This window comes from Pipra filicauda, unplaced genomic scaffold (genome assembly GCF_003945595.2).
Source record: "Pipra filicauda isolate LSUMZ 115617 unplaced genomic scaffold, ASM394559v2 scaffold748_size112454_pilon, whole genome shotgun sequence".
NCBI classification, from domain to species: Eukaryota; Metazoa; Chordata; class Aves; order Passeriformes; family Pipridae; genus Pipra; species Pipra filicauda.
In genome coordinates this window covers 52,897-80,454 of record NW_024104918.1, presented here as the reverse complement: position 1 = coordinate 80,454, position 27,558 = coordinate 52,897, and the positions used below count along the sequence as shown (strand labels likewise).

The 27,558-nt window shown below is 42.0% G+C and overlaps 1 protein-coding gene across 2 annotated transcripts in view; it reads left to right on the top strand.

Annotated features, from left to right (window-relative positions):
• Window positions 1-27,114, top strand: part of ABHD2 (abhydrolase domain containing 2, acylglycerol lipase) — a 36,547-nt gene extending 9,433 nt beyond the window's left edge. For both annotated transcript variants that reach the window (XM_027745254.2, XM_027745255.2), the window contains exons 2-11: window positions 356-445; window positions 1,296-1,496; window positions 9,208-9,383; window positions 10,307-10,474; window positions 13,268-13,451; window positions 17,016-17,108; window positions 18,733-18,843; window positions 20,007-20,076; window positions 20,845-20,929; window positions 21,801-27,114. In XM_027745254.2, the coding sequence (XP_027601055.1) occupies window positions 1,303-1,496; window positions 9,208-9,383; window positions 10,307-10,474; window positions 13,268-13,451; window positions 17,016-17,108; window positions 18,733-18,843; window positions 20,007-20,076; window positions 20,845-20,929; window positions 21,801-21,997 (1,278 nt within the window). In that variant the 5' untranslated portion in view covers window positions 356-445; window positions 1,296-1,302 and the 3' untranslated portion in view covers window positions 21,998-27,114. The remainder of the gene's footprint in view (window positions 1-355; window positions 446-1,295; window positions 1,497-9,207; window positions 9,384-10,306; window positions 10,475-13,267; window positions 13,452-17,015; window positions 17,109-18,732; window positions 18,844-20,006; window positions 20,077-20,844; window positions 20,930-21,800) is intronic.
• Window positions 27,115-27,558: the final 444 nt, after the last annotated feature.

Below are 27,558 nucleotides of genomic sequence, written 5' to 3'. Positions count from 1 at the left end.
GAGTAAAACAGCATCCTGTTAATTCTGGTCTTTTAAATACAAAGGGATTAGGATAGTTCTTCTAATTTGGTACAATGCTGCACTGTCTTGCAGAGATGGGGTCTGTCTCTGCTCATGAAGGTGTGTTTACATACTGCAGATGCATTAATATGCTGTAGGCAAGTGATCTAGTCTGGAATCTGTCCACGGGCAAGAGATTTCTGATGCAGATGGATCAGAGTTGAAGTGGTTATGACTGAGTACACAAATCACTAGCAATGTCTGTGGTGGGACTTTTGTATAAATTTGTGTTTATCTCCAGCTGAGAGATGCAGCTTTATCAGTAATAATCAATTTGCTTTTCTTCCCTTCACAGGGTAACTCCTGTAGCACGTGGATCCAGAAGGTGACAAGTCTACTGAGGACTGGCAGGGGTTTTTTCTAGCTTGAGGAAAAATTGAAATTGGTAAGACTTGGCTTGTTGGTTGATATCTTACTTGGGTTACCCATATGACTGAGGAAAGACTGAGGGGAAAAACCTACCCCTTCAACAACTGCAGCCAGCTGTTTGAACTGTGTGTTCAAAGAAAGCTGGATCAGTTTAAAAACTTGATTTCAAGCCAGAAGGATGTATTTTTTTTTTTTTTTTAGTTCTTTTCCCTGCCTCTGTTCCTTTACTCTGAAGCCCTTGAAAGACCAGATATTAATCTAGTCCTTCAGCTGCAGAACTGCAGTGAACTAAAAGAAATGCTGAAATTGCCAGTACATAAAGTGACCACCTTAAACAGAGGCAGGATTTAGTACCAGTATTCTCATGGAATTGTAAAACTCAGGCTGAGGAACTAACACAGTAGTTCTTTCAGGCTCTCATTTTCAAGTCTGTCTTGTACATTTGTGAGGAAACACATCCAAAGCTGCTAAGGTGTCTTTATAGACTGACTTTTCACCTGGCTTCTGTTTGAGCTGTGGGTAGTCTTGTGCAAGATCCTGAATGCATTGCCTGGCTGCAGACCAGGGCTTGACACCTGAGACACTGGTGCAATTGTAATGCAGCACTGATTAGGAATAAATCTCCTTCCCAGCTGATCACCCAGTTTCTATATTTCTTTTGTTGGTCAGGGTGCTTAGACCAGTACCAAATAAATTTCCCTTCATCTTGAAAGTTGCTAGTCTGAGTTGATATGCTAGGATTTCTTAGCAGTGTTGACTAACAAATTTAGTTGGTTAGCACAGTTGTATATTTTACATGACAGTTGATACATCCAATGGTGTATTTCTAAAAGCTTTTATATATATATTTTTTTTTTAATCTCCAGGCTCAAAATGAGTGCAATATTGGAAACCTCTGAGCTGCCAGCAGTGTTTGATGGGGTGAAGCTGGCTGCAGTTGCTGCTGTGCTGTATGTTATTGTTCGCTGCTTGAATTTAAAAAGCCCAACTGCCCCTCCTGAACTCATTTACCAGGACTCTGCTTTGGCCCGCTTTCTACTCAAATCATGCCCACTTCTGACCAAAGAGTAAGTACATTTTTTTCCATGTTGACCTGTATTATAGGAATAAGAGCTGCACTTATCTCTTCTTCTGCCTAGTGTGTTTCTTAAACCTGAGTGCAAATAAATTGGTGCAGGGTGCAATCTTGATAAAATAAACCTGTTCCAAGTCAAGCGTTTCATTATTGCTAGTGTCTCAGGTACCTGGAGTTAAGACCAACCCTTGTTGTGCAGGGCTCTCCACGGATGCAGTCAGCACTTGTTCATGTTCTTGTACTCCTTTCTCTTAGGGAGGAAATCTGTTGGGGGTCACAGGGAGGAAATGGTTTTTATGCTGTGTCAGTGTGCTTATAATGAACACAGGGGTGGCTATTAGTTTTAAAGTGCCTACTCCTATTTGAAGTGCCTTAAGTTGATTGAAAACTAATTAAATGTATTACTGGGTAGAGCACATCATAACTGGTTTAATAAAGTGATGACATACTGACCAGCTCTAAGGCTGTTGCATTCACTTCAAACTGACCTTATGTCAGCTGTGTATTTGAGCAGGCTGATCCTTGACCCTCCATTCTAGGACTTTCAGAATCAGTGCAGCAGCTTTTATCTTCACCAGTAACCTTCACCAATAATAGGAAGCATTTAGTACAATTTCATGAGCATTTGGAGGGACAAGGACTTTGATTACAGTATTTATCTTCTGCAATCACTTTGAAAACTTGCAAGTCCTATTTAGAAGCCCTAAATACATCAATTATCTAGTAAGTGCTCAGTGCAGCTGCATGAACTTTCCTTTTGGATCTCAAAAGTCAAACTGACTTAAGGGTAGTCATTCTAGGGGAGATGAGAGGCTTTTAGCAGTGCTGTGTTGGGTGCCTTGATTACATAAGGTGTGAGATATGAGGCCATGGGGTCTGTAAACTTTTAGAGGAAACAAAGCATTATCTGTTTTTAAATTGGAACCCAAAGAGGGTTCTGTGATGCACTCCAGGTTCGGTAGTAATGTGTGTTTGGATTCTTGATTACGTCCACTGCCTCAACTGCAAAGCAATTACATACCCAAAAAATACATTAAGGAGGTTCAAGTTACTTGGTACCTTAGACACTTGCCATCTCAGTGTAGCAGTCCAGATTGACATAGTCACTGAAGGAGAAAGCATGAAGCTGTGCTGATTACCAGTCTTGAAGGCATATTAGTATCAGCTAATCTTTGGAAATGGATTGGAAGCTAATTCAGAGTCCATACTACCCCTATTTCAGCTCTTCTCACAGCACAGGCTCTTAGCACTGCTGTATTACAGCCATGTTTTTGACTTTCAGTTGGAGAACAAACCATACCCTAAAGAGTGAAAATGCAGAACATGTACTGCAATTTTTAGACATCTGTTGTGCATTAATTGCAGGTGTGAAGAGCTGCTTGCAGAACCCTGGTGTTGTGTTAATAGTGTGCAGTTGTGGGTTGTTTTCTCTGGATCAGCTGAGTTCAGGCTTGCCAACTTCTCTGAAAGCTGCAGCAGTGATCTCCAATACATGGTTCTTGGGTAGAATATTGTCCGAAAGGTTTCCATGACCCCAGGAAGCAAACTCAGCTGAAACAAGTTAGAACAATGTGTCAATAGGTAGTTGTTCAGTCCTCTTACTCTTACCACTGTACCTCTGTTAAGGAAGACAGGAATATAATTGCTGTTGGGGATTGAAAGGATTTACAGGACAGACAGCTTTAAGATGATGTATATGTGGGGTTTTTTTCTTACTATTGATGTTATCATGGACTTTTTTCAATACAGAAATTAAAAAAAAATCAAAGAAATCCTGTCTTTAGGCATGAAAGTCACCTGGGGACTAAAGTGGAACAAATATATTTAAATTCCTGCAATTATGCATGAAATAGTTTGCAGGACTAATTAGCAAAAAGCTGTGTGAAAACAGCTTGTGCCATACTCCACTGAAAAATCTTGCAAGGCTTTGATTACTTGCTAATTATTCAGAGTGTTAGGAAAGCTGATTAAGCAGCTCTTTTCAAATTCTACCATGAAAGCAAAATAAGTAGCCCAGCAATCCCTTTTGTTATATCAGTACTGGGTTTGTTGTCAAATCTGTTATATGACCAATTCTTCTCTACAGAAGAATGTTCACAGCTGTGAACTGGCTTTCAGACCTGGTTTGTTCAGCTCCCTTACACTTCAGGGAGGAAGGGGTGAGAGTACTGCTGGGAAAAACAGGGTGGCAGGGAGAAAGCAGAAATAAGCAAAGTTATTCTATCTGTGCAGGTGTTCAAAAGTACTTGGAGAAAACACTTTTGGACTTTATTTTCCCTTTATGGCACCATCCTCACCTATGAACTTACCCGTTGTAACCGTGGTGTTGTTCAGTAAGCCAAGTGGTGGTAGATGAATAATTTAGGAACTTTGAATTGTAAAACTGCCTGAGATGGCTGCGTGCCAGGTGCCTTGTACTCACTGATGTTAGTACTGCTTTTTGCAGTTCTCTAAATTGCTAGAAGCTTTCTACTTATCTAGCAAACACTGGTAAGCAAAAGAATGTCTTCTTAGAGCTCATGTTTTCTTACCTCTGTCTCCCTTCCTCTGCTCTGTCCAGCTTTGTACTTTGGCTTGCTAAGTGGAGTAGTATAATCAGACCCTTTTCCATTCAAATTGCTGCTTCTTGCATGGAAGCTCTTGCAAATCAGCCCAGCTATTGGTGCTCTCGAGCCCTTGGGCCTAATCCCTGGCTGCAGCTGTCTCCTTTTCCTGTCTTTCAAATGGGTGCAGAAAGTCCTTCATCTGCTCTTACTCCTGTAGAAATGCAGCGTTGGCTCTTTGATTCATGAAGATAAATTTGGCCAGTGCTTGCTGTAGTAGGCTAGACTTTTTTTGGCTGTTTACAATTTATTCTATCATCAAGTGTATGTATCTTTATTTCTGTAGAGATGTGGCACGTGTCATCCCTATCGAAAATAATTATCCTTGCTGTCTGCACACTTTTTATCATCAATAAAGGCAAGCTCCTCAAAGATTGAAGCAAATGACTGTCAAGCCTGTTAGTAAACACTGTCAAAGATCCAGCCTAGATCCTTCTTATCCTTTGTTTGCACACTAACCTATACTGGATAAGTAGGCTGCCTGGTACCAGAAGACTCCTTTGCACTGTCACTGCGTTTCTCCTGGATGCAAGGGAGACAAGTAGTCAGAAAAGCTGTCTTCAAGCTTTTCAGTGTTCTTTTCTTCCTCCTAATAGCAAGCAGTGTTTGATTCCTGTCAGCTCCTTAGTGTTTTACCCTGGGAGGAACACTTCCAGGAGAATAATAAACTAGAACAACAGTGTTACCCCTGAAGCTTTGGCAGGTGAACATGCTGAGAGGTAGAGGGAGAATGGCAGCTCCCTATTGGTAAGTCGAAGTGTTAACCTTGGGGAGAGAAGCAGCCTCGGGGTTTTGAGTTCTTGCTGGGTGCTGTGGCATTGGCAGCAGCCTTGTTCTCCAGTTCTTATCATCAAAAAGCCTTCACCCTCTGAAGGAAGACTGTAAGTGCTGTAATCCTCATGCCTTGTTTCGACTAAAATACTTCTTTGTAGTCAGTGAAGGTTGAGGGAGGGGTGTGTTGGGCACTTTACTAAATAAAAGCTGCCTAAATGGTGAAGGAGGTGGTTTAGCCAAGGAGACCAGTCTGTTCTTTTAAATAGTTTTAACTTCATACAGTTTCCATGGGCAGCAAACACTTCTACTCCAGTTGTTAAGCTCAGGGGACATGGAAGCTCCTTAAGTTGCTTAAATTTTTTTTGTTACATATTTGCTCTGTTTTCATCATATTGAGCAGCCTAGATGAGCTGATGCAGAAAAAGCTGCTTTCTATGTATTTGTGGGAGGGGGTTGAACCCTGCAGACCTCTAGATGAGTTTTCTTGATCAGAATTCAAATTGCATTCCCTCGCATCAAGTAAAGGACAAGGTTCAAACTAAGTTTGATTTTTGTAAAGCATTCTTTAAATACTTCCAAACTGCTCAATAAAGGGGGAAAAAATAATCTGTCACCTGCTGTAATGCTGGCAGCAGTTCTCAGGGTGTCCTGACATGGACAAATTGTAGGCTCTGTTTTCTCACCATCAATATCCAAGGTACTACAGGACATCAAAGGTCATTTAAGAGTTAATGTTTAAAGTGTTAATCTCCTCAGATGAAATGAAGTAATGCTCCAGAAATAAGCCTGTTGCTGAACTTCCACTTCAGATCTTTGAGGACCTGAATGCTGATGCTTGCTAATAAAAATAGCACAGTTTTTATGTGCTTTGTGTGAGCTGCTTATACAGCTGCTGCTTTCCTAAATTCCTGCATACTGAGCGATGTACGTGCTCTAAAATTATAATCTACTGCCTGAGAGCCACTAAACTTAATCAACAATCACATGTTGGAACTGTTTTAAATATTAAAATGCTAGGAGAAATATTTATGGAAAACCTAGGAATTCTCTTGCTGTTGGGCACTGTTGTGTGCAGCCACCTATCAAGATGGGGGGCTGTGCTGCACAGTTGAAATGCAAATTTGGTGCTAAAACATTAGCATTTGTGAGCAGATTTATGTAACTGAACTCTGTACTCTCGTGCCATATAAGTCAGCTTCCATAATAAGTAACTTGCATCCCCAGCCCTGTTCTCGTGTCTGCCTTCTGTTGCAGAATCCTCTTACTGGAAGTTATAGGGCTGGTTACTGGAAGACATAACTGCTTCAAATATTTATCTTTACCCAGAGTCCCTGCTGTCTATTGCAACCAAATCAAAACAGGAAAATGAGTCAGTTAAAAGCCTTTGGGTCTGGAGCAAACTGGGAAACCATTTTTGTTTCACAGACATAAAAATATCCATTTCTAGCACAATGCAACTCTTCCTTTGGATTTTATCAGTACATGCTTCTCTGTGTTACTGTGGTACATTATTCTTGTCCTTGTGTGGAGGTCTTGGCAGGAGGTCTTCCTGAGTGCTGTTCACCACCCAGCTGTCTGCTCAGCTTCTGTTGCCATAAGCCACTATTGCAGAACAGTGAAAATGCTGCTTATAGGCACTGTTTGGGCCTGGGCTCTTGTACATCTGTGAGCAGCTTCACTGGAACAGGATACTGAGGAATACATAGTGAGTCATCTCCATACGGGGAAGTTTGCTGTGCTGGGGTAATAATCTCTACAATACACTGCTTTTCAAAACCACTTTGGTTTATAGCAGACATAGAGGAGTTGAAGTCTTTGAAGGCTTTCTCTGTTTCTGCTGATTATCAATGCTGGAGGGAAGCCAACTGCTTTTGAGTGAAGGGCCCTTGTTTGAAAGACATGGTTAAATTTAGCTGTATGATAGTTTTAGCATAAATTCTAAAGGGCAATGCTCAAATGTGCCTTAGACTGAATACTACTTAGTTGCTCAGCCTGCATGGTTGTGTTGCATCCTGTTGAGCTTGTTTTGTTAAGGTAAGCCACAAGAAGGATACCCTGAGTACATGCTCTTCTTGTCTGCAGGATGTTGTTTTGGAGGAGCATCTTTTTCAGCTGTTTGCCATGAGGAACGTTGGCTTCACTACAGAACAGTCTGTGCTAGCTATTGCTATCAGCACTGGGTTTTTTCAGCTGGGTTGAATATGGGAATGTCTTTGGAACTGTTTCTCACATAATAGGCTTAAATAAATTTTATCTTTCAGGGGGGTGAAGGCTTTTGCACATTTCCTGGCGAATCTTTTCCCTCACCAGTGTGGTATTGTGCACCTTCATGGCTGAAGAGTTCTTTCTGTGCTTTCCTCTTTGAATGATTTTAGTAAATGCAAGCTGAAAGTTCACACAAACCCTGTATAAAAAGATGTCCAGTCCCTCAATCTTGTACAGTCTTGCACTATCAGGCTCACTACTTGGTCTTGGAAGTTCTTGTAGACTTCATCTCACTGAAAGGCATAGAAGTCACTTATAGAAAGATTTCAAAAATAGATTTATCCATTCCTAAAATGGAGGGTCAACAGAGAGCATGATAGACAGATCATATGTCTGATTCTGCTATAGATTATAAGGATCTTGTCCTTAATTGAGGACAGACTTTACCTGAATTCAGTGATAGAAAGGAATCACTGTCAAGCATTTATTAGGTTTTGCAGTAGTTAGATTGGCAGCTTGTCTTGGTAAACAAAAGTAATATTTTTTTAATAGCTGCTTGGTTTTGCATCAATCTGGTAAGGTAAATTTTAATCAGTCTTAGTTTTTCTCTGATAATGCAAGATCTGTACGATCTAGGCAACTTCTTTCCCCCTCCCTGTTCAATCTCCCTGGTGTTCAATCTCCTGGAGCCTGGATACTTAAGGGATGTGTTTTGCCTCACAACAAGCCTGTCCCTTAAAGGTTGATGGACCTAAACAAAACTATTGGTGAGATAAGCTGCTACTTGAACGTTTGGATGTATTTCAGAGCTTTAACTGCTTTAAAATAAAGTGCAAACTGTAGAAATACACTTAACAACGTGCTTAAGTATTACTAAATAGGAGTAACAAAACTGCATCAGGGTACTATGCACATTACTAGTGCTGAGTCTTGACCTTTAAATATTTATTTGAGAGTGGGTATTCATGCAGAATGACTAACACAAGGCATCTTTGCTGCAGGCAGTGTGATGCTTAAGCAGCTGACTGGAGTTAGCATCATAAAAGATAAGCCGAGCATTTTACTTGGTCCATAGGATGCTCAAACACTTGTTCACTCTGAAAGGAGCAACAGTGAGTGTTCCCTTGTCCATAGGGCTTCACAGAGTTTAAGCTTTGAGGAAGATGTGGAAACTGTAGATATCATTTGTCCATTATGGATACTCACAGGGATTCCTGCCTTAAATGAAGAATGTATCAATGAAACTGCATGTGCTGTTTGCCCGTAAAAGTAGCATAAAGGTTTGAGTTATTGCAGATGGGTTATTCAAAATCAGGTTTGGGGGTCTCTTTCCCAGGAGGAACCATCTGTGGAGGCAGACTGGTAAGCAGTATGCTTGAAGCTTTTTGTCTTAAACTCTGGCAGTAGTGGTGAGTCTTTGAAGACTCTTCTAAAACAAAAATAATTGATAGACTCACCCCTCTGATTGAAAGGGATTTATAATTCAGCAAAGCTTGGCCAGTTCTGAATGGGTCTCTTAAAATTGTCCCAAATTTACCTAATTCTGAGAGGCAAAATCAACCTGTCCCGTGCTCTTTGCTTAACTTAGTAAAGCAGTTCTGTGTAAAATGGTCCCAACCAGCAAGTCTTTCAGTTTTCTAAAACTTGCTGTGAATCCTGTCATTTCTGCTACTAACTTGTACGGGGAAGTGCTTACACAAGGTCATGTGGCTCAACCCAGAAGGCTTCAGTGTTTCAATTAAAACAGATTTACAACACTTTACAGTTCTAGAGGTCACTTTGGTTGGCTGGCAACATGGAGTCCCAGTCTCACCGAGGCACAAGGCCTCCGTGTATTTATTGAGGAGCATTTGTGCCTCTAACATCTCAATATAGAGGAATGTCAGGGTTTTGGCTGCTGCTGCTGCTATCGGTGCTGTTTTTTTAGCTTTGAGAGCATTTTGGTCTCTCCTCTTGTGTAAGGCTGCAAAGATCACTGCTGCCAGTTCAGTCATAGCAAAAACAATTCCATATCTGTTACTATATTTGGTAACTGGTGAGAGATTTGTTATGGGAGTGCTTATCTGTTCTTAAAGGATCATTAACACAGCAAGGGTAAGCAATTAAATTACTGCCTTTCAGGTACATTCCACCCCTGATCTGGGGAAAGAGTGGACACATCCAGACTGCCCTTTATGGGAAAATGGGGAGAGTGAGATCACCACATCCATATGGACTTCGCAAGTACCTCACGATGCCAGATGGAGCGACAGCCACATTTGATCTCTTTGAGCCACGGTCTGAGCACTGCATTGGAGGTCAGTCAAACAGCTGCTGGCTGCTAACCTTGATTCTGTGCTCTGGGAGAGGGATGAAGATAGAGCCCATGACTCCCATTTGGCCTTCAGAAAAAGCAGATTTCTTTTTTTAATTGTCAGTGTTGAGATCCTCGTGGTACAATGCTGCACTAGAACAGTTACTGTTATCTTTGTAGCTGAAGAGAATCTGAACAATGCTTCTCTAATGAGGCAAAAATTCAGTGGCTAGAGCTGGTAATGTTGGAGCTTTGCACATGAGAGTGATAGCTAATTTGAAGAGCATATGTTAATCCTGAATGTAATTTACTGTGGTTACTTGAATTACAACAATTACGTTCTTCATTGATGAAATGATATCTTGTTAAAGTAGTGAGCAGTGTCAGCAGATCAAATATCATTAGATTAGCCACAAAGTAGATGATGGTTAATGTCAGCTGATCAGCATGTCTGTGCTTAGCAAAGCTTCATTTCAAAGATCTGTATTACACCCAGCTCTGGATGGGAAATGAGGGGAAAATGGCATAACCAGTCTACTTGGTGCATGAATGAGCACTGGGCTCCCCAGCTTCCACACACAGCGCAGTCACAGCAGGCTGTCAGAAGGCAGAACGTGTGTAATGTCAAAAATGTCCATCAAAGGGAAGAATATACTCTTGGTCTCTAGGCAGTGTCTGTAGAACTGTTTGCACAGCTTTCCCTGAAGTCAAAAGCCGTTCATCTCCCATAACGTGAATTACTTTTTCACATCTGCAGTGCTGGAGCTGCTGGTCTCCTGTCCTGCACAGGATTTTTGGCAGACTAGTAGGAATTTTAGCTCGCTTGTGGTAGATGGTTTCCCATGGATCTGGAATGGAAACCTTCTGAGCCTCTTCATTTGCATGAAGTGACATTTACTTAACTTCCTCCCCTCTCTCTGTGCACAGAGGATGTCACGATGGTGATCTGCCCGGGGATTGCCAACCACAGTGAGAAGCAGTATATCCGCACCTTTGTCGACTATGCCCAAAAAAATGGGTACAGATGTGCTGTCCTGAACCACCTGGGAGCCTTACCAAACATCGAGCTCACTTCTCCGCGAATGTTCACATACGGTAGGTATTTCATGGCACCTGGGGGACTTATTTTCAAGCTTATGGAATTTCTAGGCATTGATCAGCCTCCTTCGGGATAACACAACTGCTGCACCCAAATGAGGGTAATAGTTTCTTACTGTTTCCTAGGAACTATACTGAGCTTACATGGGAGGAGGAGAAGAAGAGGCTAATAATACTGAATTCACTTTTTCTTGGCTCTTCTGCCAGCTCTTACACATGTTTTAATCAAGGAGGCATGTTTTTGAAAACTTCTTCTGGAAAAGAACTTGTAGGTCTACCACAAGCCTGCTCAAATGATTTTAGAGATGCTGAAATTGCCGGTTTAGTGGAATGTGAAACAAATCTGTCTCTAAAGGATAAACGCTACTTCTGAGGCTTTGTAAAATGTGACCCGAGAGGAGTTTGTACCAGTTCATCCAGAAAATACATTTCTATCCTAGGAGGATTAGCCCTGCCTGTAACACAGTGCAAAGAAACAGCAACAGTTCTAGTGTATGACAGCAAAGCTACAGAAGTGGTAGTGCTTAACTGCCATGATTTTGGGCTCTCACCTTGAGTAAGATGTCTTCCTTGAGCTAGCAATGAAAAGAAGTAAAGGATTTGGAACAGTGTTAAGGGTGACTCCAGCTAGTCTCAACTGCCCTATTAATGAGTAATGGGATCTTTGTAGAATGTGGCCTTTTTGCCTGTGACCTAATCTACTTGTTCCTGAGCTCTCCTGAGCCTTTGTGTCCCTCTTTACTGTAAATATATATTGGAACACTGTCAGGAGTCAATTGTGGGTTTACCAGACTTGTGCTAGGTTTTAAGATGACTGCGACAGATACTGCTTAGAGTTTGGATTAACAGTTAGAATAGTTATCTTGAGTGGTTAAATTGTCAAAATAGAAATATTGTACTTTGAGATTCTGAGTCTGGCAGGCAAATAGGCTGTAATGCTTTGTTGCTTGTTTTAGAGTTATTAAATCTATTCCTCTTTGGAAAACACTTCAGGAATACGAAGTACCTTCATTTGTACTGAGGCCCTAGGCTGTTAGTGGCTGCAAGCCTACCATGTCTTCAAAACTAAGCATTAAAGCATTTGCTTTTTTTGACAAAAGTTGAGAGCTTGCTTTAGGCCTTAGGGAGTTACTCTATAGTGCATCTGTTGAGGCATACCTGTCTGAGTCTTTTATAACCTTGGAAAAGGCAAGGAATGCATAGCACTTCCTTTGAGTAACAGAGTAAATCACTTGGCAGAGTTGCTTGTTAAGTAAAGTGCCAGCAAGACCATGAGCAGGCTTTACTCTACCTCCAACCCAAATAACACAGTGTCCTTCTAGCTTTGCTGTATTCCAGACATATTTGTTGAGGAGCAAGTAGCCTAAATATGGGATTCGCTGAATCCTCCAACCTAAATTTGGGATTCACTGAATCCCAGCCTCTACATCAAGCTTGACCTTTTGCTGTTCTACCTTTGGATTTCTGAGCTGCCCTGAAATCATGAAGGTCAACCACTAAAGTGTTTTGACTTCTGGCTTCTTCCAGAGGAAACCAGAGCAAGGCAGTTTTCATTGTCTTGAGGAAAATTGCTCATTAAGACTGTTCACAAGGGAGTGCCCAAGCCCTGCTAGATTGCTCAGCCAGGAGCTTGCTGTTCCACTGAAACAAATACAAACCCTGGTGTTCAGAGTCTACTCTAGAGGTAGATAAAGCCAGAGTGATGTCTAGAATGCTACAGCTGGGTTGGTACAGGGTAGAATCCCAACTCTCGGAATTTATCCTGGACAAATTCCACAGGGTACAGCTGAATTTCTGACTCTAAACAGCAAGAAACATCTGCAGTTTTATTTCTGTTATTCATGTGATGCCTTCTGTGGTTTGCAGTCTTAATCCAATGAGGAAGTTAACAACGCGCCTAGATAGTTGATACCAGTGTACTAATGCCATCAGTTTAGCAGCTTCTCTGTTTCCTTTTCCCATACTCAAAGGCAGGAGAAATAGCTGAAAGTACTCAAATGTTGCAGGTGTGGAGGCCTTCATGTCTGTCAAACAATTGGAGGATGCCAGAAACTGGACCCCTTGGTCCCAGTAGCCTGTGGGATCCAAATGGGTGCTTGCTGAGAGCAGAATAGATCTATATAGAGACACCTAACTCTTCCCTTGATGAGAGGATACCCATGTGTCCTTTAGAAAGCTGCAGTATCTTTACTTCTTTGGTGGCAGCAAAGGGCTGTCTGTCTCTGCTGAAACCCTTCCCCCTGATTCCAGAGGGAATCCTGCTTAATCAGGCTCTGCAGGAGTCTGCTGAGAGCAATTCCTGACAAACCACATCCCCTTCCCACATAAGTAGGGATTTGGGGACCCGTGACAGTCTTGTGAAAAGCAAAGGAGTGAACTGCTTTCCAGATAGCCCACTTCAGAAGTGGCAAACTGCCTCAGGAGGGTAATGAGGTATGGTACTCTTCCATTGTAATGTCAAGCCTGGAGTTGCTGGACTCTGCATTCTAGGCTGTTTTAGAAGAGTTTCGATTGTCACATCAGCTGTTTCCATGATTTTTAAGCGCATAAATTTCATCTTACTTTGGCACTCTCTCAGAACTGAGCATGAGCTAAGCTCCACAGGACTTTAACAGATGTATGAACACATGTGTGAATCAGAGCTCTTAAAACCTTAAGGCTATTGAAAAGTCAGAAAGGGTAAGAAGCTGAACTCAAAGCACGCAACTGAAGCTTCAAGTGGGAATTTAAGTATGTAAGAAGATGAATCTTTAACTTAGTCCTTTTTTTTTTTTTTTTTTTTTTTTTTAGGTTGCACCTGGGAATTTGGTGCCATGGTGAATTACATCAAGAAGACCTACCCTCAGACCCAGCTGGTTGTCGTGGGCTTCAGCCTGGGTGGAAACATAGTGTGCAAATACCTGGGAGAGAGCCAGGCCAACCAGGAGAGAGTCCTGTGCTGTGTCAGCGTGTGCCAGGGGTACAGTGCACTGAGGTGGGTCTGGAGGCTTCTCCATACTGGTCTCTTCTGGGAGTGCAGGTGGGGGCAGATCCTTGGCAGGGTACATGTGGAAGGGCAAAGTGAAACCAGTTGTTTATCTTGTATTGACCTGGCATGACAGACTGCAGTGTGCAGGATGCCACCCTCCTGAAGGAGCAGCTAAAGCTTTGTTGATTGGAAAGACTTAAGCTTCTTGTCAGCAATGCAAACAGGTTTTCTGTACCTGGCCAGGTACACGCTGACAGCTTCTGGGCTGTGCTTGTGATACTGTCTCATTGCTACAGTGTCCCTAGAGGAGGCATCCCCCGTGCAGTCCTGGTGTAATTAACCAGGCAGGCTGGGCAGCGTGACCAGCTGCTGAGCTGATGCCAGGTTTGCAAGCAATAGTTTACACTGTCTCATCACTCTGAAAAGTATCCTGTGGTTCCTAATAGCTTGTTTGGCTTCAGTGTTTAGTTCCATCTGGAGGCTTTTACCCGGGGAGACTGGAAAGAGACACAGCACATAGACCGTCAGTCCATGCTGCCCTCTTAGTGTGTGTCACTGAAACAGTGCTGTGGGCTGATGAGATGGAGGGGCACTTGCAGCTGTTCTAGAAGTGGGAAGTTGGGGAGGAGAAGGCTTTTATAGCCCTGGAGTCTGCTGAAAATTTTAACGTGTCTTCCCCCCCCCCCCCCATGGAAGCCAAGGCTGTGGCACTTCAGGAGCTGTGGTGGCTCCACTTGCCTGTACTGATGGAGGGTCCAGGCACAGTGCTGCTGCTTGAAAACTGGTGCCTCAACTAATGTGCTTTTTTTGCTCCATGTATGCACAGTTAATGAAGCCAGTGTAACTGGCTAAGCAGCTGTTTTCAGTTTTTACTTTCTGTACACTTGGACGACTACTAAGATGTATCTGACTTTACAGTAATTTAACTGCAGTTTTTGAGCCACAAGATTATTTACAAGGCAAGAGGGGCTGTTGAGACTCAGGTACTTGGTTCATGATACTTTGGACTGATAAAAATGGTGAAAACTATGGCAGACCTGTGAGGAGCTTGCTATGGAATTTGGCCTCACAGCCCAGTCAGGATAGCTGGAACTCTCGATGCTGCTGATGCTCTACCTGTATAGGGACCAGTTTGATATTCAGCAGTCTGAAGATGCCTTTTATGAATTAGGCTCTTAGAGGTAAAAATAAAAAGCTTTTCTGGAAACATTAAGATGAGAGTATAAGTTTAATATACATGTAATATTCCAGCATACCTAGTCCCTTTTGAGGTCAGATGTGATACTGCTAAAATATATATAATCTGCTGCTAGTTCACACCCTTAAAATCTGAACAGATGCTGCAGGAACAGCTGTTCTGCTTTGTTTCAAGGAAAATGTTCTTAGCTGTCCTGGGGTTCTGGCATAGAGTACACAACATCCTTTTGAAGCCAGCTCCTTAATTGCAGCCATCAGACAGGGTTTGCAGGAATAACATCTGGCTGAGGTCCACTTGCTTCGTCTTGTTCAATTACGCAATACTGTATTTCTGGTCTCCAAAATAATGTTTAGAGTAATGCTGTGATGCTTACAGGGCAATGACAACCTGATTAACAATACTCCACTTGGATATTTGTGTGGAAAAACAACTGGGTTTTTTTTTCCCTGAGTTTAATGCAAGTATTGGGTGGGTTGTGTGGATTACTGAGCTCTTGCCTCCACCTGCTGGGTAAACACTTCCTAGCAAACCTCCTGTCACAAAACATCTACTCTCTATTACTGGTTAGCCAGCAGGAAGTCTTTTCAGGTCTTGTCTCCCTACCTAATATCTGCTGCTGCTTTAAGTGCTAATTAGCTGAAGAATTAGGGGAAAGCAACATCTACTGAGCGAAAGACAGGAGAGGGAAGGCCTTGTGCCCTGGTTATAGAAGTGGGAGGGAAGGAGGTACAAAGCACCTCCATGTAAATGGTTAAAGCCTTAGCCTTCCTAGGCTTGGTCTGGTAGATTAAAATAGCTGGCTTCAGCCTTCTGGGCTACATGGAAGTAGAATACCCTGATAGATGTGACTAGTTAGTTTACAATTCCATTTTTTAATATTGATTTGTCCAGCCTTTATCCCCCAAATGACTTTAGGAAGTGAAGGAAAAAAATGGTGGTGAGCAAGGGATCTCAAATAGGAAAGCATTTCCAGAGCAAGAGCAATACTAGGATTTGCCAGAAGAATGAGACTCTTAGTTTAATGAATTAACAGAATCTGGGGAATGTGTTCCCTGAGGCTAAACAGGGACAGGTCTCCTTATTCCTTAATCTCTGCCTGCACAGGCTTGATTCTGCTTCTTGATCTTGTGGAATGCATCATCTCCATAGCTACAGGCTGTGGGGAGAGACCTCAGCTTTAAAACCTGGGCAGTCCTCAAAATATGGGAAGCTGCCTGTGGTTTGTTTTGTGGTTTTTTTTTTTTTTTTTTTTTCCAATGCTTACAAGCTCTTCATATTGGGAGCACTGCTGTACACCACAGGAACTGCAGGGAAATGTAGTAGCTTTAACATCAAACACCTTGTAATAACTTAGTAGGTTTGGAAAATCTTTTGTGAGGAAAGAAATGCGCATTGTCCTATCTTCCTTCATTCCCCTGCCCTGGCATAAATGTGGTAGGTATAGTCTGGCTAAACAAAAAGATTTTGGAAGGTTTGGTGGTTTGGTGGTTGTTTGGTTTTTTTTTTTTAAAGAAATTCTGTGCTCAGGCATTGCTAACTACAAGAGAACAGCTTGCTCTTACTCTGGTAGGGGATTTGCTGGTTATGGCTTGGGAGGTCATGCTAAATCTGCTGCAGTTCTTATAGTATGTTAATGTTTAAGTGGTAAAGTGCTTCAGTAGCTGAAACTGCTCCCAGCATTCTTCAGTCGCTGGGTAAATGATAGTGTGTTTCCTCAGTAACAGCAAACCCTGCAAAGACTAAAGCTCTAACCTGCCCATGACCCTGCATAGCAAAGGAGTGCTGGTATCTGGCAGAGCTCACAGAACTGTGGATGGCTTTAATTCTGTTTTAACAACAGATAAGCTGTGAAATGCTATTCTGCTTTGAGAAAAGGTAAAGACAATTCAGATGATACTTGCAGCTGCAACTAGTATTTATTCTTACAGTTCCTGCCAATGAAGCTGTGTCTGTATGTATTGGAAACATCTGCACAAATTATTTCCTCTGCAGAGCTATATGCACAATAGGCAACACTGTTCAGCAATGGGTTTTGGCCCTTTCCTTGGTAGTGCCATTATGAAAATTACATTCAACTTCTGCGAAGGGATACTTTGTCAGTGTTTTGGATCTTGATTGATGGCTCTTAAATGCTCTTATCAAAACTTCTAATTTTGTTGTGCCAGATGAGACTGCAGATCTGTTTTCTGATAGTAACAAACTTCATCAAAGTGGAAGTCATTTCCTGGAAAAGGTTAAGCTGTGGCGGGGAAGGCCTGGAGGTTTGTTTACATAGCCTCCAAGCTGCCATGAGATGTTAACAGTGTATTAATCTGATCTTTCAAGATCTCCATTAACAGCTTTGTTTGTTCTGCACTGTGTTTTTTTTCTAGGGCACAGGAAACCTTCATGCAGTGGGATCATTGTAGAAGATTTTATAACTTCCTCATGGCAGACAACATGAAAAAGATCATCCTTTCTCACAGGTACTGCAGTGCATCATTTACACTGATGGTATTGATTGGGTCAATTGCTATACTGGATTTGTCTTCCTGGTCCTTTAAAATAGGACTCCTGAAAGTTCTTTGATTGGTCTTTAGATGAATCATCAGAGAAGGGGAGCCTGTGTCAACCTCACTAGTGTACTGTAAAATATACAAATAAGCTTTGGTCCTCTTGTTGAAAGAAAGGCTTTGTTGTCCTTCTCTCTTCTCTGAAAACTTGCTCAATGAATAAACAAGACGTGCACAGGAAAACATTGCAATTAGACTTCAAAGTCGAGTATTCTGCATCTGTTTCACTTCTAGCCAAAGAATTCCCTATTCAAGGAGCCTCTTGTTCTGCCACCTACCTGAGGTAGGACTAATCTTCAAGATCTACTGTATGGAGCTGCTGCTTATCAAATAAGCAAATAGTCAAACCTGTAGCTCTGGCTTCTAGCTGTTCCTCTAGAAAGAGCCTGTAGCCAGCAAAATACTTAATTCTGCTGTTCCTGGAGTGCAAGTGCTGCTGTTGTGATCCCTGTCTCTCACATAACAAAGGAATGTGTGTACTTAACAGATGACATACTCAATGTTGTTGTTTTCCCTCACTAAAAGTTCTCTGGATGGTACTTTCTAGGGCAAGAAAGTACCTCATCCGTGCCTGACTGGAGAGAAAAGGAGAGGAATATCTAAGATCCACTGAATTAAGAGCATGTGTTACTTCAAACTTTTGGTTCTTTGTTTACACTCTTGTGCAGTATGAAACACTTGTAGAAGTTAGGGCAGCTGATGTAGGATGATCCACATAATTCATTCCAGATTTACAAATATTTAGACAACTTGACCAAATTTAACATCTGAAGTTAGGTAAGCTCCCATTAAAAGGTACTTAAATTTGTAACCCAGAAAAAGTCAGTGCTGGCTTGAAGGCAAGTATGTTAAGTAAACTTTTTTCATAATCATTTGTGCTCTTAGGCAGCTCCCCCAAGTCAAACCTAGCTCTGCCCTGCAGCTGCCTCTGAAAGGGAATAAAAATCCCTTTCCAACTTGTGTCTTTTTTTTTTCTGTTTGTTCAGGGAGAAGTTTGTTCTGGTAAAGAAACATTCTCTCCTGGGGGCAATAATTAGTTATGACAAGTGTCCATAGTAAATAGCTTTCTGCTAAGGTAATGCCCCAAGTAATTTCTGTTGTGTGAGCTAGGCTGATGTCTGTGCTGGGGGGCTTTAGGACCAGATGGTGGAGGAGATGCTGTGCCCAGGACTGCTCATGCTCTCACCCAAACCACACACAGGATTAGTCTGAAGCCAAAGAACCCTCCCTCTAATATGCAGCCTCTATTCCGAATACCTTTAGTGCTCTGTGTTCTGGGAAGATTGTTTTCAGGGGACCCATCATGCAGTTTTTCAGTATATCAGGACAACATTTTTCTCTGAGGAAGCTGCTGGGGTTTCTGTTATGTCATACTGCAGGGGGAAGTGGACATATATGCTGTTCTGGTTCCCAAGAAAGCCTCATGTATATGTAGCCCACTTCTAGTCTTGTCAGATTTGGCAGACTCGCTTGTCCTTGAAACGGGTCCTGCTGCCCTTTTGTTATCTGGATGTAATTCTTGATGTTACTCTTTCAGGCAAGTTCTTTTTGGAGATAACATGAAGAAGCCACAAAGCCTGTCAGATGCTGATCTGAGCAAGCTCTATACAGCAACATCCCTGATGCAGATTGATGATAACGTGATGAGGTATGAGGGACAATTCTCTGCTCCTCTATAGAACTCTGAAAGTACCTACTCTTCCCAATGTTGCTCTTGCATGCCCCTTGCTGTGCCTGTAGGAATCTGCTGATATACAGTGAGCTCAACTTCAAATTCTTACTTACCTCCACACTGAAGAAAACTTAGCAGGAAAAACCTTACTATTGACAGTCACAGCTTCTTTAAAATAATCCAGGAGGTGTTTATCAGTAACACCTGAACCAGCAACCTTTAATAATGTAGGAATAACCTGCTCTGCTGGTGAGCTCTAGCAAAAAAAAAAAAGCAACAGTGGAATGTGAAAAGCATCTCAGAACAGCTCATGGATTTCCTTAGCTCTGTTTGAATCTTGTAAAGAACCTTCTCCCCAAAAAACACTGCTGCCTTCTCAATACCTATGAGGGTTGGTTGAAATAATACAACTTAGTTGTCATACTAACACCTAAATTAAGTTCTCTGCTTTATTAAGCAGTAGCTTGTTATTGCCTGTGTCCTTAACAACACCACAGCACCTTAAGTGGCAGTGTCCATACCACAGCATGTTCTGTGTCAGGCAATGCACCTTTCCAAAATGAAGCTGTGAACTTATATATAGCTTTCAGCTATAACACTTCTGGCAAATTTGGAGTATTGTTGGCTGCTTATTAAAAAAAAAAAAGCTATTCCCTGAGAGGGAAATCTCCCTACTTGTTTGGCCCAACATACCAGCTATGTTGTCTCTTAGATAAAAACAAGGCACTTGAGTATAGGTTTACTGAATTCTGAGGGGCTTATCAAGTATGTTTGAGCTTCATAAGCTGTGGTGAGGTTGTATTTGAAAAGGCTTTCAGGAAAAGATGAACAAGATCATAACTTTTTCTTTCTTCTACATGTACAGTTAAGTGAAGTGGGATACTCTAAAAGAAATGCCCTGAAGCCTGCTAGTTTTCAACTTGTATTTTTAACTTGCCCATGCTCTCACAATGTTTGAGTAAGCACAGAAAGCATAAAGGCATGTAATGCCAAAGGTGGGTTTTGCAAAGACACTGGGTATTAAATTCTTTGAAAATTGAGGCAGCATTCCTGTTTCTGCGTATATGTCCTCACTTGAAAGTAACAGTCACATGGGTACTAGAAGCAGATGATTGCAATGACAATCTGCTCTATTTCAGGAAGTTCCATGGCTACAGCTCACTGAAGGAATACTATGAAAAGGAAAGTTGCCTGCAGTACTTGCACACGGTAAGCTCTTGCAGTAGACTGCTCTTGTACATTCATTTTCCTACTGGAGAGAAAATACTCTGTGGCTTCTGTTGTTGATACCTGACACAGCTGTCTTAGCTAGGATTTTCAGAAATAATCAGGCACAGTATATTGGAGTGGGATTTCAGTTCTTGCTACCTCTAATACTGGGGGTAAATGCTCTGAGCTCTAACCAGGTCATAATTCTGGCAGGTAGTAGCACCCAAGTGATCTGGATAAAGCCGTGTGTTCAGCCGAGCTGCTCTGAGTGCATCATGACAAGGTGGGAAATGAGTGGTGGCATAGAGCCTGCAGTTTCCAGGAAGAAAGGTTTACTAGATGCTGTGGAAGAGACTTGGGACACTATCTGGCAGGCAGATGCTTAGTAGAGCAGAGTTTTGTAGAAGTGGAACTGGGATTAATTCTTCCTTTTTCTGCTGAACCAAAGGATGGAGATGTTCCAAGGGAGTTTCCTGGACTTCAACCAAGGTGTCCATAACAGAGCTGGCACTGACTGCTTGATGTGCAAAGCAGAGGAAAAAAGGGTGTAGCTATTTGGGTTCTGAGAATGGGGACTTGATCTGTGTTTGCTCTGATACACCCTGGCCTCTTTCTTACAATTGAGCTGGGGGGAAACAATAAATTAACTCTGCAATAAGTAGTCTTAATTGAATTAAATGAAGATACTTTTACAGTTGGTAGATTGACATTCAAATATGAACCCCTTACTTTTGTTTTTTTTCCTTTTATGCCATGTTTTTGATACAGATCTATGTTCCTCTTCTGTTGGTTAATGCTGCTGATGACCCTCTTGTCCATGAGAGTCTTCTATCAATTCCAAGAGCTCTTTCAGGTATGCTGAAGCAGTCTCCTCCAGCTGTGCATATTTGTGCACCTGCAGCTTGCTTATCACATCACGATTCACCATCTCAAAGCATCTGGACTTCCTCCTTATGTCTGTAATGCTGTGAGAGGTGTGCTAAGCCTCTTTAAATCACTAGTTGCTAGAACTAGCAAGGCTAACCTTGAGCAGGCAAGAACTTTAGTCCACTCTGCTGTTTTGGCTTGTGTTGATAGCCAGCAGGTGACATCCAGGTTATATTCTTGGATGGAAAAAATGATTCCTCATGTCTTCATTGCTCACTGGGATTTAATAGAAAGGTGGTTATTAGTGACAGTCTGGAAGAAGCACAGATAAACACCCCCCTTTGATGATGGAAGAGGGAGAATGTGTGAATGGCTGTGTCACTTGGCACTGGACTGAGATCTCTCCCTTGAAAGGAGTTGAGCTATCTTCAGACAAGGAAAAAGGAAAATTATCTGTATTAGCTCAGAAGGGGGAGCTGCTGCTGCTTCATCACACAAATAGTGGGTGGGCAGGAAAGGAAGCAGGCTCCATTCTTTTCCTGGTTGAAGGCTGTGAGCAGAGAATCTATCCACAGGAGCAAGCACAGGGTTTTGTTCAGTATCTATGAAACAAGATGGCTGATACACTGTCAGAGTTTAGTGCAGCTTGACATGGTGCAACAGTCCTAGTTCCAGTGGATGTGAGTTAAAGATGTTCATTTGTTAAAGACTGTGCATTCTTAGAGCAATACAGCTATTGCTGTAAGGGCCTGGCCAGCAGCATTTCTTGGGCGGCCTTGTGCTGTCAACCTAAGATGGTTTCATTCTCAGCTCAAAGATGTTAACCTTCTGGAACTTTGTCTCCTTTTGTTTTACAGAGAAAAAAGAAAATGTCATGCATGTGCTGCCCCTTCATGGAGGCCACCTGGGATTCTTTGAGGGGTCTGTACTGTTCCCAGAACCTCTTACCTGGATGGATAAGCTCGTGGTGCAGTATGCCAATGCCATCTGCCAGTGGGAGAAGACAAAGCCTCACTGCTCAGATGCAGAGCAGGCCATGTCTGCCCAGGAGTAATTGACCCAAAGACTCTGGATCACTTCAGTATATCTTCCCCTTTGGGAACATCTTGTTCCCTCACCTGCTGCTTCAGGTTTCCATTCTCCTTGATATCCTATGGCTGGGGTTTGATCACAATGTTTTCTTCCCAAGTGGAGTTAAAGCAGAGGTTAACATCTGGTCAGAGTACTTTTGGGTGTATAGTCACTTGGGTTTGTAACTTACTCCTCTGCTTGAAGAATTAAGTTGCTGACTGTGGCTTGTTACAGGGCTACTGAGCTAAAGATTGCTTGCTTTAATATAACAGAAGTTTCAAATGTTGAAATCTCTTCACCTGCTGGTCAAAAAGTTGATCTGCAGCATTTGTTTAAGTATAAATGACCAGGTAACTATGGCTCTGTCCCCTGTTCTGGTGCTGGAAAATACCTGTACCAAGCCACAAGCCAGTAAATGTTCAGTCTGTAAGCCACTAAAATGTGGCTTGGAAAAATAGATGCTTGACTGCAAGTGGAGTTTCAGCTTTGCACCATCTCAAGGGAAACCTTGTAGTTCCTAGGAATGCACTTGCACAAGTGAATCACTTTAAAAATATCCAATTTTCTGTGCTTCAGCTGTCTGTGGTTTGGGGTGGCTTTATACTGGGACTCCAAGTAGAGAAGAGCTGCAGCCTGGTAATGCCAGTTAATGTTTCTATGTGTAGACATTTTCTCACTTCAGGACCTGATCAGTCACTTTGTCATTTTTGCCTCTCTTTAAATGCAGTCATTTTTTCAGTACTGGATTCTTTGTTTGACCCAGGGCTGGCTCTGGCTTCCAAATGGAAACCCATGATCAAAAATCTGCAGGATTTTTCCGTGAGATCGATCTGTTTGAAAGAATATTTTGTGGAGAGCTATGTACTCTTAGGGATTAATTGGCAGGGGGGTGGGATGTATCTCCTCAGATTTATTCGCCTTATGTCATGGCAAATAATATCAAAGTTCTTCCCCTTAGCTTTCAGAGCATCCAATGGTTTTCAGACATGACTTACCTTACAGTTGATGGGGAGCAGGATGTGTCTAGCTCTGTGCAACTGAAATGACATCTTTGCATGGCTGACTACTTCCATAGCTGTATAATGCTGTAGGATTACTGGCTCCAGTAAGACACTGGGCTCTGTCTCACTTGAATTTCTTTTCCACACTCAGACATCCCCTTCTACTTTTAATGTGCAAAGTGAGGTGTGAAAGCTGGTTGCAGAAAAGATGCCTACTCACTTGTGCTTTCCCTTCAAGTGGTTGTTATGGTCTGTGCCAAGATGGTTATTAAAGACTCTAGTCTATCTCCTGGAAGGAAAGTTGTCCCAAGACAATCTGGAGACTGAAACTTTGTAGTAAAAAAAAAAAAAAATTTTTTTCTGTTTGTTGTGTCAATATTGTAGTTTCATTAATCCATCTTCAGGATTTCTTTATCACAGTGTCAGTGAAATTCTTTTCCTGTCACAATTCCCACATCAGCACTTTATTGCTTCAGCCTTGGTCTGTGTTCCAGGCACTTTAATTTATAACTTAAGGGTGAAACAAGCAGCAGGACTTCAGTCTGATAATACAGGGGAACAAGCCTTCTGGACTGCCCTGTCCCTGAACTTCAGTAGGGTGGAGAGGTGGGGTTTTGGTTTAATAAAGCAATAATTAACTATTGTAGCAAAGGTGCATTGTCATATCAGGAAGTTTCTTTCATTTGCCTTAGGCCAGACACCTTGGCCTGTTACAATGAACTGTGGATATCTGCACATTCCCCTTGTTAGTAAATCCAGGTTTCCTTTTTCCTTCAAAGAAAAATGAAACTAAGTGAAGCTGCAGCAAGACTTGGCCATGCTTGTGGCTGTTCCTTAAGAACTATTTTAGGGCATCAGTTAGCAAGGATATTCTTAGCTGATGGATATCTTGTCTCTGTGTTATCCTCTTGTTCATACTGCATCACCAAAATATGTCATAAAAGACATTTCAGTTTTTTGCTTAAGTAGTGTTCATGCAATATTCATTGGTTATGACTTAAATATCTTCTCGCTTCAGCAAAGTGGAGTGTAAACAACACTTGTACGCATCAAATAGATACAGTATAAATTTAGGTGTCTCAGCCTCCTAAAATGAGGTGAGCAACTGGGCAGTTCTCAAAGCAGCAGGAGCTGTAACTTTGTCTAATGAAACAGATTTTTCTTTTAAGTTAGAGGGTCTTTCTGAGGAATACTTCTTCCTATCCCACAATCCAAGCCCTCATAATTCAGAAGTGCCAGTGCTGTGCACTTCTTGAAACTCTCAAGAAGTAATATGGGTCTCTGTCTTGCTCCTTTGCCCTGTTTTTGCACTTGCATCTAAAACTGTTCAAATGGCTTGTGACTTGACTGATTCTGGCCTCTTTGGAGAAGAAGAGCTTTTGTCATGGCTTGTTCATGTAAAGGTTTCTGGAGCCTGAAGTTCAGCTTATTAAGCCTGTGTGTGGAAGCAGTGGAAAAAAAAACCTATTCTCTTTATTTCAACCAACTCGATGCTTCTTTCAAAGCAAGATTTGTGGTCATACATGCAGAGTCAAATCTTGGGGAACTAGGAGAGGAGAAAATTAAGCTGCAGTGCATATTATCTGAAGATCTTAAAATTGTCTATTAAATCTTGCTACCAGCAATGACTGACAACTGATATCTGGTGCCAGTGCCCCTAGACACATGGGACTTTGGCCAGTCCTCCTCTGAAATACTCTTACTTCCCAAAATAAGGCAGTACTAGTCTTGTTATGTGGGTGGGTGATCTTCATTTGCCCAGTGAACACAAACTTAAGTGCAGTCTGAATTTTTCAGTCTTAAAGGCGAGGTTGTCTTTCATCTCTCATCAAGACAGATGAAGCTGCTGTGGAGTGCACCTGTAGATCATTGCAGTATGGTCTGATAGAGCAGTTCAAGATCACAGCATGACAAATCTGACGTGTGCTCTGCTTAGTTTCAAACTGGGATTAGAAAAAGCATTAGGAGAGTTCCTCCACAGGTAGTCTCATGGTATACACACCTTTCCCATCACTGGATGTAAGTAGCACTTGAGCATAAACCCCAAAGACCTTCTCAATCAGTCAGCAGGTTGCAGAATTATTATTCTTTGATGGTTAGGCTGGTCCAACCATCGCCTTTGCCATTTTTCTGGAGAGATCTGAACATGATAGGTAAGAAGCTCAAGCTTGCTCTTACTGAACCACCTTTTTAGTGGTACCTTTGTTAGCTTCTAAAGGGAGATGTTTTCAGATGGGACTGGCAGTGTTGTAGTTGCACTGTAAAGGCAAACACTTGAACTTCCCTAGGGTCTTTTTCCTGAGTGTTTTTCTGCAGTTCCTGTTTGTGAAGGTACAGGTTACAAAGGGAGGGCATTTTGTAAAAATATTGGGAACTATTAACTCCAGTACTGAATTTAGCCAAGCTATTCTGTGTGTCATCTATCCTGGGTCTGCCACAAGTTCCTAGACCCACAGCCCTTTGACACGTGGTGCCTTGCCCTTTTTCTCCTCCTCCCTTCACATCAGCATATCTAGAGACTTCAGTAACAGCTCTGTCAGAGCTTTTGGGGCTTTGCTTTTTGGTAAATGAATTTTTAGACACTAGGTATCAAGGCACATCCTTGTGTACACTGTACAAGTGTGCGCTGACTTAAAGGACCTTTTCTGGCAGCCTACAATTAGCTACAGTCTATTTCAAGGCATAAAATAACAATGTATATAAGCAGTGGATCATTTGCAGCTCTCTGCTCCTGTAGCAGTTGGAACTGAGTCATAGAAGCAAGGTTTGCTTTGCTTGGTATGTGATTTGTTGTCTTACAATCCCAAAGTTCTTGTGTCTATTAACACTCCAGCAGCATAGCTGGAGGTAGATTAAGTGACTACATCTGAAAAGAAAGAACAGAGAGTAACTTCTTCAGGATTTAATTGCCAAACAGTTTAGTCACCTGGATTGCTTCCAACTTTTTCTGGAAATACTATGCTTGTCTGGAGCTTATTGAAACTCTTCAATTTTTTTTTTTTTTTGTGAGACCAGAGAAGGCTTGAGCCTTCTGCTGCATGTAGAAGTCATTTGTTGTAAAGAGCATCTTGTTTCTGGCTTGAGCCATACTCCTTGTGTCCTTATTCCTTAGGTGGGTCTGTTCATTGGGAAAGTCCTGGAGCCACAGTGACTCAAAAGCAGTGTCTCCTTCATGGCTTCTGGGTGAAAAGCAAAGAGCCCTTCTTGGTGTGAGGACTTTGAGTTTTCTCCAAGCTTAGACTGCCTCAAAGCAGCACCAGCCCAAGATGGGGGAGCCCTATAACTGTCCCCTCTTCTCACTGGGAGTAGGCTTTACACAGGCCTGGACTTTGTCTGCTTTCCATGCTGTGGTGTGGAAGGGTTCTTAGGGTTCTCCTGAACATCTGTACAAGGTGGCACAAAGCCTTTTTGCTTTTGTCTGAATGACATTGCATTGTAGTCAAAGCTCTTTCATGACTAGAGATGAGACACAGAACTTTCTTCTAGGATCTCCACTATAGTTCTACTGGGATGTTGACCCTTCTCATGGCTCCTGCCAACTGGGAAGTCTTTAAAATAAACAAAAAGCCAAACAAAACCCATTTGTATTTGATACAACCAAACCCTACTGCTTAGCCCAAGTCAACAGCTTTCCAAAGAAGCATATTTTCTCATGTTATGTGACAGCTTGACCATAATTCCTAGTGACAGATCACTAGATGTTCTTCTTGAGAAAGCATAACCTCTTTTCTCTGAAACTTCCAGGCCAAAGAGGTGTGTGAAGAGCTTGGGAAGAGGAGACCTGTGCTCTTGTTTTGCTTGTGCAGCTGTATTAGAACAGGCAGAGTGACTTCTAATGTTCTTGGTGAGCAGTTGACTACAAAAACATTTTCAATTTGGCAAAATTATATTCTGCAGCCATCTCTAAATGCTGCCCTGAAGAAACTTGTATATTGAGACACCCTCCCTGCTGCCATGTTCTGAGTCAAATTCTCTGGAGCTGAGAGCTTCAGGGGAGATGATTTGCAACTAGCAATGCAATTTTTCTATATCTGCTGATGTTTACCTTTAAAATTATATATAAATATATATAAAACAATGTCTTTGATTTTTTCATTAATTTTTGTTCTTGTGTGGTGTAAAATGGAAGTCACTGCAAAACAAAATGTAATTTTGTTATCTTTGATTTGGTGGGATTTCTTTATTTAAAAATAAAGGACTTATTGAAGTCAGTGCTACATCTAGTGACTGTGTGTGAGGTTATATATGTTGGCAGAGGCTCTCAGTCTTCCCTGAGGCCCAGTGTGGGGAGCTGGCTGGAGGGGTGACTTTATCTTCTCCCCCTTTCTCCCTTGCAGCACATAATGCAAGCACTAGTGCTGCTCGAGCCTTTCCCAGTTGCCTTTTGTCTTCTGGACAAGAGGGGGTCTTTGCCATTCTGGTGGAGAATGGGCATGGCATCAGCTTAAACTGCATGCCTGCCCTGAAAATAGTGAAGAAGGGTTATTTTTGCCAGTGGAGAACATCTGTTATTTTACCCTACCTGACAGGGAGTGAATTTCCT